General features: G+C 45.4%; 3 protein-coding genes across 3 annotated transcripts; 1 reads left to right on the top strand and 2 right to left on the bottom strand.

The window, feature by feature from the left end:
* Positions 1-1,341: 1,341 nt before the first annotated feature.
* On the top strand, positions 1,342-5,529 carry GL218_04767 (ABC transporter G family member 21; the record flags this gene model as incomplete). Its single annotated transcript, XM_033581389.1, has 7 exons — positions 1,342-2,012; positions 2,078-2,245; positions 2,307-3,257; positions 3,310-3,710; positions 3,932-4,176; positions 4,253-4,643; positions 4,739-5,529. The coding sequence occupies 7 exons, from the start codon at positions 1,342-1,344 to the stop codon at positions 5,527-5,529; spliced, it is 3,618 nt and encodes a 1,205-aa protein (XP_033435872.1).
* Positions 5,530-6,527: 998 nt separating this feature from the next.
* GL218_04766 (Alpha,alpha-trehalose-phosphate synthase [UDP-forming] 1) lies at positions 6,528-8,173 on the bottom strand (the record flags this gene model as incomplete). Its single annotated transcript, XM_033581388.1, has 2 exons — positions 6,528-7,813; positions 7,873-8,173. 2 exons carry the CDS (start codon positions 8,171-8,173, stop codon positions 6,528-6,530), a joined length of 1,587 nt encoding a protein of 528 aa, XP_033435873.1.
* A 2,202-nt stretch (positions 8,174-10,375) lies between these two features.
* GL218_04765 (uncharacterized protein) lies at positions 10,376-12,495 on the bottom strand (the record flags this gene model as incomplete). The annotated part of the gene is made up of 9 exons (XM_033581387.1): positions 10,376-10,531; positions 10,592-10,874; positions 10,929-11,032; positions 11,090-11,189; positions 11,241-11,481; positions 11,534-11,600; positions 11,653-11,697; positions 11,766-12,312; positions 12,371-12,495. 9 exons carry the CDS (start codon positions 12,493-12,495, stop codon positions 10,376-10,378), a joined length of 1,668 nt encoding a protein of 555 aa, XP_033435870.1.
* Between the last annotated feature and the right edge of the window lie 497 nt (positions 12,496-12,992).

Raw genomic sequence — 12,992 nt, 5'->3', positions numbered from 1 at the left:
GTTCTCCAAATGGCTACTTGGTACATTCTTAGCTGCGAATATATATATAGATTCCCGTTAAGGAGGTTTTATTTTCTGATTAAGTATAGAATTGGTAGGTTATTTAAACCTGACTCAAACACAGTCACGGTATTGGCAGAAGTGTCACCAAAAAAATTACTTGTAATTATATGACAAGCTCCTTGTACCAGTGAATCCCTGGAAATGGTGACAATGATAAGGTTAATGTATATTAGTGTTATAAGCTACCTCAACTACAACAAGCGCATCTATGGCTCTGAGATGATTAGAACAGAGAGACAAAGCTAGACTTTCACCCAGCATGAGAGACCATCCACTTCCTGCCTTTGCATTCCGTCTCCTCCTGACCATAGCATTACTCTGGTGCCAGGTAGCTGACTTTGATCGGGGAACAATCGTCGAACACGCCTTCTTATAACAGTTGGAACCACCTCGCAGCTCGGTAGCGCCCAACGAAAAATCTAAGTAATGAAGTCTTAGAAAGGGTTGAGTCATGGGCTTAATAGAAAAATTTAACGTGTTACATTTAACAAATTGGTGAGTTTGATCTCTCACAGTCACCGAGAAAGCCTGACTATCAGACGGTGTGCGGATAGCCTTCATTGGCATAGACAGAGTCATAGGTCAACTGGATGCTATTATGCCTCAAAAATATAAATTTTCTACATGTAACATAGGAAACTTGAGTATTGGATTTAATTAAGTCTAGAGGCCAATCAAATCGAGACCGAACTGCGAGGTGACTGAGCATAGTTCGGGGGTTGGAAATTCGGGAATCTGCTACTTGAACCAGATCGAAGCATGATCTCCTGCCAATAGATCCTAAGGAATAAAATTGTATTTTCCGACTTGAATTTCGATAATACATCGCGTGTTGTATGGGATGATGTCTGCGGCGGAATCCCCCCTTTCTCCTTGATGACGGGCGTAAGCGGCCCTAGGCGGACGTAAGCGGTCAGGGGCGGGTGTAACGAGCAGCCTCATAGCAGGAAGCCCAGAATACATCAACGAAAGGTAATGCTATTTAAGTATTTGATGAAATAACTAGGTAAATAATTCTTGGGGGTCTAGGTATTTCGCGTCTTCTTCCAGGGCTCTTCTCTCATATACGTACTTATCTTCTTAACCTCCGTTGTCATCTTCCGTTGGTATAATTTCTTGACTATCTTGATAATAGATCTCGATATTATTATTCTGCGGCATTGGCCTTTTACACTGATATTAGTCTGATTGGAATATCACGACATCGTACCGGCTATTAGCAGCCTTAGGATTGACCCAAGTTTTGACCCCTTATCCCAAAGAAAAACCTCATAGAGAATGAGCGACGATCGACCGAACACGTCCGAATCGACGGAGACAAGACATTCTATTGTGCAGGACCTCGCTCGCAACACATCCGCTAGCATTGAAGACTCCGACGGCAAGCCCGTGTTCGGAAGCAATGATACTGATTCCCCGTTAAACCCCCGTGGCCCAAATTTCAATGCCCGCGCGTGGGCAACGAATATCGCCCGTGGCCAGAATTTCCGTCGAGTTGGATTATGTTTCCAGAACTTAAGCGTATTTGGCTATGGCACACCAACGGACTTTCAAAAGGATGTTGGAAATATTTGGATAGCCTTGCCTAATATGATTCGACGCCTCTTCTCTAGTACAGCAGGTCAAACTCGAATTAATATCCTCAACCAATTCGATGGACTTACCCGTCCGGGGGAGATGTGCATTGTCTTAGGACCACCCGGGTCTGATTGCAGCATGTTTCTGAAAAGCTTGTCCGGTGACCATAACGGATTTTACGTTAACGAGGGCTCGTACTTCAATTACCACGGAATGTCAGATAAGGAGATGCATACCGCGCATCGAGGCGATGCAATTTACACTGCCGAGGTCGACGTCCATTTTCCCATTCTAACAGTCGGTGAAACATTAACATTTGCATCGCGGGCGCGCTGTCAAAGGGAATTACCGCAGGGAATCTCCCGTAATGAGTAAGGAGATTAAAATGTTCATCTTCCTCCTAGATTAGAGCCGGGGATTGATAATGATATGATAGGTACTGCGAGCTTCTTCGGGACGTCATCATGGCTATGTACGGTATTAGCCATACTATCAATACAAAAGTGGGTGACGAGTTTACACGAGGCGTCTCTGGGGGAGAACGCAAGCGTGTGACTATTGCCGAGGCCACCCTGGCCAACGCTCCATTTCAGTGCTGGGATAAGTGAGTGAACAATAGGGAGTCCCTCTGTATAGACGTAGTATATACTAACTCGTTTCATTAGCTCGACGCGTGGTTTAGACTCGGCTAATACCATTGAGTTCTGTAAGACCTTAAGACTCCAGTCTGAGTTATTCGGTCAAACCTGCTTCGTGTCGATGTATCAGGCGCCGCAGAGCGCTTATGATCTCTTTGATAAGACTACCGTCCTCTACGAAGGACGTCAAATATACTTTGGGCCCGTCTCAAAAGCCAAGGGATATTTCATTAACCTTGGATTTGAATGTCCTTCTCGGCAAACAACGCCAGATTTCCTTACATCGATGACATTCCCGGCGGAGCGCATTACCCGCCCGAATTGTAACCCTCCACGAACACCGGACGAGTTTGTAGCTGCCTGGAAGAATAGCCCAGAATATAAGGCTCTCCAGGTCAATATTGAGGAATACAAGGGCCAACATCCTATTGATGGACCAGATGCCGAGACCTTCCGAAAGCTTGAGAGAGCACATCAGTCTAAGGGACAGCACATCAAGTCGCCGTACATCCTGACATATTCCCAACAAGTCCAGCTCTGCATCTGGCGCGGTTTCAAGAGGCTCAGGGCAGATCCGTGGTTGCCCGTCGGCATGATCATCGGCAATACGATCATGGCTCTCATCATATCTTCCTTATTCTACAACTTGGGTGCAGACACGAGCTCTTTCTATGGCCGTGCTGCTGTCCTCTTCGTGGCCATCTTATTCAATGCGTTCGCCTCCATGCTAGAGATTATGACACTATACGCTCAACGACCGATTGTGGAAAAGCAGTCTCGTTATGCTTTCTACCACCCATCAGCCGAATCTTACGCTTCCGTCTTGGTCGATCTGCCTTTGAAGTTCATAAATGCCATCTCCTTTAATTTGGTCTTTTACTTCATGACTAACCTTAATCGCTCTCCCGGCCCCTTTTTCTTTTACCTCTTCGTAGTCTTTTGGATTATTATGGCTATGTCGGGTGTCTTTAGATCCGTGTAAGTTATAAAACTAGGAGTATAGCTAAGGAAAGGACTAACATCTTACCAGTGCATCTGTGTCACGTACAGAGCAGCAAGCGATGGTGCCTGCCTCGATTTTACTGCTGGCTCTACTTATTTTTACCGGCTTCGTTGTCCCAGTAGATTATATGCTAGGCTGGTGTCGATGGATCAATTATCTGGATCCAGTTGCTTACGGATATGAAGCGCTCATGGTTAATGAGTTTCACGGACGCAACTTCTCATGTTCGACCTATATCCCTGACTATGCGGACACTACTTCGAGTAATATTGCCTGTGCTGCCGTCGGGACCATCCCCGACCAATCCTATGTGAATGGAGACGACTATATCAATTCGGCATACAAATATTATCACAGCCATAAATCGCGGAATGTCGGGATTATTATTGCGATGGCAATTTTTAACCATATTGTTTATTTCATTGCGAGTGAGTATATCACAGCCAAGAAGTCCAAAGGAGAGGTTCTCGTTTTCCGCCGAGGTTTCGTTCCAACATCTAATAGTAGCTATGACGTTGAAAAGTCGCTTACTAGCCCTATATCAGTCATAGAGAAACCTGGTGGATATATATCAAGTAACGAAGGACTCTCAACACATTCACCCACGGCTGGTTGTGTATCCTGGGCTAATGTGTCATATGACATTAAGATCAAGGGACAAACCCGAAGAATCCTCGAGAGTGGGTTAAACCCGGCACACTTACGGCTTTAATGGGCGTCTCTGGAGCTGGCAAGACGACACTATTGGATTGCTTAGCTGATCGTCGTACGGGAGTGGGCGTTATCAGCGGCGAAATATTGGTCGAAGGGAAGATGCGCGACGAGAGCTTTCAACGCAAATTTAGTTACGCCCAGCAGCAAGATTTGCACCTCGAGACAAGTACAGTCCGAGAGGTAAGGTCCCATCAGTCGACTTGGACTGCTGGCCATTTCAAACTACGCGATCGTAGAGGCTGACTTTGCTTTACAGGCTTTGGCATTCTCAGCTCTCCTTCGCCAGTCGGCAAGCCGCTCAAAGGTAGAAAAGTTAGCTTGGGTGAATAAAGTTATTGACTTACTAGATATGGAAGAATATGCCGATGCGGTCGTCGGTGTCCTGGGTGAAGGCCTCAATGTTGAACAGAGGAAGCGTTTGACTATTGGTGTTGAATTGGCTGCCAGACCACAGTTACTCATTTTTGTTGACGAGCCCACATCTGGTCTTGACTCACAAACCAGCTGGGCGGTCTTAAACCTGCTAGAAAAATTATCCAAGGCGGGACAGGCCATCCTCTGTACCATTCACCAACCTTCTGCGATGCTATTTCAACGATTTGATCGCTTTCTCTTACTCGCTGACGGAGGACGTACTGTTTATTTCGGTTAGTATTGTCCATCGTTCTATCATCCACCCCTCTCCAACTTTTTCTCTCAACGACAAGTCCTGCTGATTATTGACATGTTGTTCTTGATATAGGTGAGATTGGCGATAACTCTCATGTGCTTACAGAGTACTTTGAACGTCATGGTGCATCATGTTGCCCGCCGGGAGCAAATCCAGCTGAATGGATGCTGGAAGCGATTGGGGCGGCACCGGGCAGTCATTCAGGTATTGACTGGTATAAAACGTGGTGTTCGAGCCTAGAATACCAAGCCATTCGGGAGGAATTGGCCCGTATTAAGGCTATAAATTCGATAAAACCACAGACGACTGGGCTAAACGACCCTGACTCGTACCGCGAGTTTGCCGCGCCTCTCTGGGAACAATTTCTTGTCGTCACCCAGCGTGTATTTCAACAATACTGGCGGACACCTTCCTATATATACTCAAAGCTCGGCCTCTGCATTGGTAGCAGTCTATTTATCGGATTGATTTTTCTCGACGCGCCGCTGACCATCCAAGGTCTTCAGAATCAAACGTTCGCCATTTTCGAGCTAGCCAGTATTTTTGGTCAGTTAGTAGACCAGCAGCTACCGAATTTCGTTACGCAGCGCTCACTATATGAAGTCCGTGAGCGGCCAGCTAAGACGTATTCTTGGATAGTCTTCATGCTCAGTCAGATCGTCGTGGAAATTCCCTGGAGTGCTCTCGCGTCTATTTTTATGTGGGCGTTTATTTACTTCCCCGTTGGTTTCTATAAAAATGCAGAAGCTGCAGGGCAAAGCAACGAACGAGGTGGGATAATGTGGCTCTTATTTCTAGAGTTCGTCCTCTTCGTCTCCTCGTTTGCGCACATGTGTATTTCTGTCGTTAGCACGGCAGACTAAGGTGGTACCCTCGCTAATTTCCTATTTGTCCTCATTTTCTTCTTTTGTGGCGTATTGGTTACGCCAGACGCGATGCCCCGTTTCTGGATTTTCATGTATCGAATCTCACCTCTGTCGTACTGGATCTCAGCGATCCTTTTTACGGGTTTAGCGAATGTGGAGGTCACATGTGCGGATAACGAATATACCATCATCATTCCACCTGAAGGTCAAATTTGTGGCGACTACATGGCCAACTACATCTCCAGAGCGGGTGGCTACTTGCTGAACCCCGAAGCAACGAATAATTGCGGTTACTGTAAGATTAAGGATACGAACGTGTTCTTAGCGGGGATGAGTTCTGAGTATGAAGTTAGATGGAGAAATTTTGGTATTATTTGGGCATTTATTATCTTTAATATCGCTGCATCGTTAGGCCTGTACTGGTTATTGAGAGTACCTAAGAAGTTGAGGAGGACAAAGTTGTAAGGGCAGCAATTCCGCGAATTCGTAATTTTTACCCCCTAATGTCCCCCACTTTTTCACGATACACAGCATTACGTATAATACATATCACATGTCTTCTTTTTCAAGATGCTTCACGAAAGCTTCAATGTTCATATGGCTTTCACCTATGTGATATGCTAACTATAAACCCAGAATTATAAATAATTACCATCATTCAGGCAATACGGCAACTGCACGAACTTTTGAAAAAGGTACTATGCACATTTCTACGAACCAATGTCCCAAGGCTCCGTTGCCAAATATCTACCAGTCCCATAAACTCCGTCCCAGACCTTGTCTTAATCATATGCCTTCCATTTTGTTCGTCGCCTTATCTCATCATCATCATCTATGGATCCAACCTCAAGCAAATATGCCCGCTTCAATAATCTAGGCTTAGGTGACGTTGACTATTAATAGCATTAATAGCCCACCGAGTAAGCAGTATCCTATACATTATCCCGAGAAGCTATCTCTAGTCAATCGATAATCGACCCAACCGACTCCCCCCTTTATTTCAGTAAACCAAGGGCGCCACCCGATGGAGCAGCTGCACTAGTAGCAGCCTTGACACTCTCAAATACCCCCGACAATGCGCGACCAACATCGCTGGTTAGCATCGGCTTCGCGTCTGGGCCAGCCTTACTGTCAACCCCGTGGCTATGGGCGCTGCTAACTTTGGTTAACTCGTTAACAAAGCTTTGGCCCCACCACGCTGAGGTATATTTGAAGACATATCTCTCCAACTTGCGATAATTGGCTTCGCGCATCTCGGGGGACATGGTAACTGCGTCATGGATCGCATTGGCAAGCTCTTCTGTGTTCCAGGGGTTCACAATCAGACTGCCGTTCAACGATTGGGCAGCGCCCGTAAACTCGGAGAGGATCATAACACCGTGGCGGTTTTTCTGAGTTGCGATATATTCGTACGATACAAGGTTCATTCCGTCTCGCGTAGAACTGACGAGGCAGACATCCGAAACCGCATATAGGGCGCACAGTTCGTCAAACTGGACACTTTGGTGTAAGAAGTGGATGGGCATGAACTCGACCGTTCCAAACCGACCATTAATCCTTCCTACCAACTCATTGACGACCGCTCTAAGATTCTGATATTCTTCGACGTCTTGTCTTGAGGGCACGGCCACTTGCACAAGCACGATCTTGCCGATCCACTCTGGGTGCTCCGTCAAGAACACCTCGAGAGCGTGCAGCTTCTGCGGAACACCTTTGATGTAGTCAAGACGATCGACACCTACAATCAACTTTACACCTTCAAATTTGCGAGACAGTGAGGCGATCCGCTCCTGAACTTTCGGCTTCTTTAATCCTTCGACGAATTTATCCGGATCTATTCCAATGGGGAACGCTCCGACCGTTACAAATTTTCCCCTGTAATCGACGCCATTTGGTGTAGTCGGGGCCTCTAGAATACGCGAGCAGGAGCTGAGGAAGTGACGAGCGTAGTCGTAGGTGTGGAAGCCTATCAGGTCGCATTGTAGAAGACCTTCGAGTAATGCTTCGCGAACAGGAAGGATGCGGTAGATTTCGCTACTGGGAAATGGGGTGTGGAGGAAGAAACCGATCTTCACGTCTTTTCGGTCACCCAACCCATTACGCAACATTTCAGGTAAGAGCATGAGATGGTAGTCGTGTACCCAGATCAGATCCCCATCTTGAACGTCTTTCAGAACCGTCTTGGCAAACAGCCTGTTAACCTCCTTGTAAGCTGCCCAAGCGTTCTCATCGAAGGTAATCTCGCCGGGATGGTAGTGGAAAAGCGGCCAAAGGATCGAGTCTACAAGTAAAAAGTCAGCATCAACTAGAGATATTTTCTATAAGACGAATTGGGCATACTTGAGAAGCCATTATAATGTCTGTCGGCAAGTTCATCGTCGACGAATATAGGGTGCGCATTATATTGGTCCTTGAGTTGCTGTTTTACTACAGGTACTTCGGCTTCGGGGACTTCCAGGCCAGGCCAGCCGTACCATTGGAAGCTTGTCGTTTTGCTCAGACCGCTCAACCCAGTGACTAGACCTCCAGAAGACATAGAGAAGTCGTAGTTTCCCTCATCTTTTCGTTTTATCGTAATTGGGAGACGGTTAGATACCAGCAACAACCGGCGGTCGCCAGTGGAAGACTCGCTCTCGGGCATGGTGGTAGTTCTCAGTAATCTAGTTATTCACTTGCCAATTATAATACTAGCAAGCAAGTATCGTATCGACGCGGCCGTATTTCAGAATATGAGGCGAGAGTCAGATAGTTAAGGTGGGAGAAGGGAAAAGCCTCTAAGTGGAAGAGCCTTATGTTTAGCTGCGGCAATGCAAATTCGATCTATGAAGGTCTAAGTGAAAGAGGTGAGGTGATGCAATATAACAGAGTCAGAGCACGAGCAGTAAAAAATAGGTGTGATTCGTTCAAAGATCCAGTGGCGTTTTATTGAATGCGTGATTGACTGATGATATGTAGAAAGAAAGTATTAAGTTCTAATGTTGACAGGGGAAGAAGGAAAAAAAGGGAGGGGCCGCAGCAATACATGGAAGCTCGTAGGTGATTCGTAGGTGATTCGCTTTTAGGCGGGGATAGCTTTTTTAGTATGAATATGGTACATTATATAGGTACCTAGGTAGATATGTCGAGTTATTATTATATGTACCTAACCTAAGGTAATCATTTACATGTTATTTACATGTTTAAGCGTGCAATTTGGTTGGGTCAAAAGCCTTGGTTTGATGCAATCGAGATGCAAGAGCAGCGAAATCCCTCAGGACCCAGCCCCGCCGAGAAGTCAGAGTAAGAGCCTAGCCCACCAAATGCCCCACCAACCCACCAACCCACCTTCTTTACTTCTTTGCTTCTCTGCTTCCTTAGGGAGCTTTGGTCCGTTACGCTTTGGCCAACTACGTAATTTGGAGCTCCTTTTTAGCGGGGCACTGCGGGGTCTTCGGGTAAGGTATTAGTTGTTATCCAAGTGTCAGGCTGAAGTTAGTTGCCGCTAACGATACTGTATTACGACACTATTAGATACACATATTTCAAACATTGAAAAATCGTGAACTTTTCTACCTTTTTTAAACCACAATTAGAAGACAGTTTAATCATTCCTGTTCATGTGAAAGGAACTCTGTAACCCAATTGTGTATAGTTATCCAAAAGTTATATTACATTGTTTTATCAAATGTTAATAAGGCACAGACTTTATTTAATAATAATAAGCAGATTCTTTAATATAAACTTTTCCTATTGCTTGACTCATGTCTACCCGTATTGAAAATATCTCAATTATACATAGGCCCGATAAGTAAGATAGTGTAGCTTCTCACGCCTGCCTACATTACTACATGAGGTATGCAATCTAACCGCCGGCAGGGGAGATACATTTTAACTGGATATTAAGCGCAAGGAGGTATGTAAGTGATAAGAATGTTCAAAATCTTGCATGTGATTAAATCTCAATTCTATGCCCTCAACTATTATATTGACCATATCAACTAATAGTAGTTTTTACGTTAGGTACCATCAACACATTCATGATGCTTCTCGAAGCTACCATATACCAAGTTCTAGTGAATCTCGGTACGTACGTACATGATGCACATATTTAAATCTGTTAAATTTCAAGGCACTAAACATTAGGTACATTTCCCTCTTTATCTAATGTACCTACCTACCTTATGTATCACGGCCTAGTCCGGTCCCGTCGTAGTTAAGCCGACAAGCTTTCTGTCCTAGCCGTTTCCTACCGTCCCCTACCGTCCCACTTAACTTAATACTTGATTCAACCAATCACCTCTTGAAATTCGTCCCAATCGAGTGAATTCGAGCCCCCGACCCTTCGGACCAAAACGTCCGTATTATCACAATGTCAATTGTACCTTCGGAAATATTCTAAGCCTGTTTCTCTTCCCCATGGGTCACAAGTACCACAAGTTATCATCATAGACAACATCTCTTATACTTGTCCAAGCTAAGATAAATGGCTTGAGAACTAGGTTACCCGATATTCCCACCGTAACAAAAACAGAGAAACCCTCATGTACCTTATATTTATATACAGCACAATACGTACTCTGCCAAATATCCATCTCATCAATCATCTTGTGCATATTTTGCCTCGGTATGAGCCACCCGATATCCGTGATAGTAAACTTCAAACTCAAGAGTCGCACTCCCTAGAATTACCATTAAGTTGAAGACGCAATCTCTCCATTTTCCCTTCTCGACGGGACTCTTATAACTCCCCGTATGAGACCATATAACACTCTCAGGAATCACGAAGCTTAATTCGCACAATTTCTTGACGCCTGTCGCGATCGAGATAAGCGTTCTGTCTAACTAACTTGGGTCGTATGAGAAATCACTTACTATCATCCCTCCTACTAGGCGCCTCTGGTTGGTCAGAGTAGAGCAAGACCTGCGAGAATTCGCGGGCGCCAGTACTAGTCCAGCCAATACCGTGTACTGCTTGTTGGATATCGATCGGCAGTATGTCATTCTCCCGCATCATCTCTCCCTGGAAGTTGTTGTTAGTAGTTTGCAAGTGTTAAAACGAGTCGAGCTTTGAGTTACCTACTCTCTTCAACAACCATCTCATCTGGTTATCTGCTGCATATTGACCATTGCTAGGGTCAAGAATACGATCCCGCCAAAGGTGTTTCTTCGGGTCAAAGTTCTCCATAACAGGAACCCCATAACTGTATCTTGAGATGCGTGAAACGATAGTCGATTCCATCTTAGGCGTCAATGGGGGATCGATCGCGCTATGGGATGGTGGGTCGTTTGCTGCAAGCGAGCGATGAGGCTTTCGTACTTGCTCTAATCCCCACATACATGCACCGCGGCATATAGCCGACCAGCTATGCTTGTAAGTAGAATGCATCTTTCACGTTTTATAGGTTTGTTAAACTTACGCTCCATCTACTTGGAGAACCCTAACCCCTTCCGAAGTATAGGCATTTTCGAGGCGACTGTGAAGATACTTGCTCTCTCCGAACCCTCCAACTAGGAGGATAGCCTTTTGTTTTGTTAGTCATACCTAGGAATGTCCTAGGAAGAGGTTAGGCGGTTATACCTTCACTTTAAGTCCCCGTCCTTGAACCTCCATCGTCTGGTTTTGAACGAGAGTATCTATCTGACCACAGATATGATCGAAGACAGTGCGCAACATATTCCTATGTACGTTATGAGCTCAGGTAGGGTACGACAAGATCCTTTAGACTCACGCTTTAAGTGGCACGTTATCATCCACAATGCCCTCTTCCTCGTTATCTTCAACACCTCTTAGGTCTACCGAGTAATCCTTGTTATCATCGCCCATGAACGATCGTTTGATACCAAATTCGAACTCCTTTAGCATCTTCTTCTTGCTCACTTCTTTAATTTTCGAATATTGCTTCTCTCCAATCAATGCGGCGATGTATTTGACGAATGCTAGATCGAGGAATACTGATCCGCATAAGTCACCTAATAAGTGTATTAATATGTAAGATCAGGTAAAATATTTTTACATACGTACCGTCCCCAATGGCGCATTCTTCCACTCTCAAGGGGTGGATGCTGTTTACTTTGTAACTTATTAAATCCTTCGAAGTATTATTAGAGACGAACTCTTGGGAGACTGGGCTGCAAACATACTACTGTTCCACCACCAGCGTCACAGACTACAAACGAGTCTCCGGGCTATTGGCGTTAGCAACATATAAGACATTCTCTCAGCATTAATCGCGGGCGCAAGGGGAAAAGCTTACACGAAGCGTATCCTCTTCCGCTTTCCCCCTTAATGTTGCCAAAGCAGCTGCCTCGGGCTCGGTTACCATCGAGATGTCAACAGGGAGACCAGCAGCTCGTGCGGCTTTGACAGTCCTGTCTTTGGCTTGGTGAGACCACATTGCGGGCACCGTTAATACGACCCGGAGACGAAATGTGTTCTCCCAATTCTCGTCGTCGATTCGCTTGCGGATGTCTTCTTTTGTATAAGCCCATAGAGCCCGCAAGTAGTCGGAAACTACCTCATCAGCAGTTTTATTCAACTTGGTAAGAAGAGCATTGCTCTGTTTCACGTCCTCGATCGTCTTAGCATACTTGTGCTCAGGCTCAAGAAGTATCTTGATCCAACGAAAGCTGTCCTCTCTCATTGTAACCTCGTATCCCCAGTTGCTAACTTGGCCATTTCGATAAGAGATGACTGAAGGAACTTTTTCAGCATTCGCGTTAACGGCTTGTGGGTTTGTCCAATCAGTGATAAGCCGTATCTTCTTCTGGCCCTCGTTTATAGCCCAGCAAACTCCTGAGTGCCTAAACATTGTGGTGTTAGCGAATCACTCATAGATATATTTCGGTGTGGATAACTAACGTTGTTCCGAAGTCTATACCGACAACTATCTCTGGGCCAAGCAAGTTCACGGATGTAGCTGCTGTAGAAACACGAGAGCTAGAAGCAGTGGAGCTCCCAAGAGAACTTCTATTCCGAAAACTCATTGTAGCTGACGATCCAAAGACAGATTACTAAAACTATGTGCCCGATGAGAAATATGAGAATATTTCGAACTCAGCATTAGGTGAAGTATATCGAGTAACGAGTCCTCAGGGGGGTTATTCAAGGCTTTCTAGGCTAGATCTACTCAAGCTTTGGTGGAAGACTCCAAGTCTATCAGCTAAACTAGCTAGGGTCAGTCGAGGCACATGCTAGATAGTACGCGAAGGATAGCTAGCCATCAATCCTCCAAAAGCAACATCTGCAGTAATGCGCCGCCGCCCCTGAAGCCGGCCTAACCCCATGTTCTAGAGAATATCGTGGCAGTATCATGCCAAATTTAGAAATAATTCCGAGTTAATGGGGAGTGAAAGTAACGACGTGAGTCTAGTCGACGCCACCGTAATATAAAGAGGCTTGTTACTCCAACAGAGTATCCTAGCTCTAATAGGTCTGAATCAAACAACCCGGGACGCTTGTCTGGACTATCATAATGCTCCCC

The sequence above is a fragment of the Daldinia childiae genome (genome assembly GCF_008694065.1).
Source record: "Daldinia childiae strain JS-1345 chromosome Unknown Scaffold4, whole genome shotgun sequence".
In the NCBI taxonomy this organism is placed as follows: domain Eukaryota; kingdom Fungi; phylum Ascomycota; class Sordariomycetes; order Xylariales; family Hypoxylaceae; genus Daldinia; species Daldinia childiae.
This window is presented reverse-complemented; position numbering and strand designations above follow the sequence as displayed.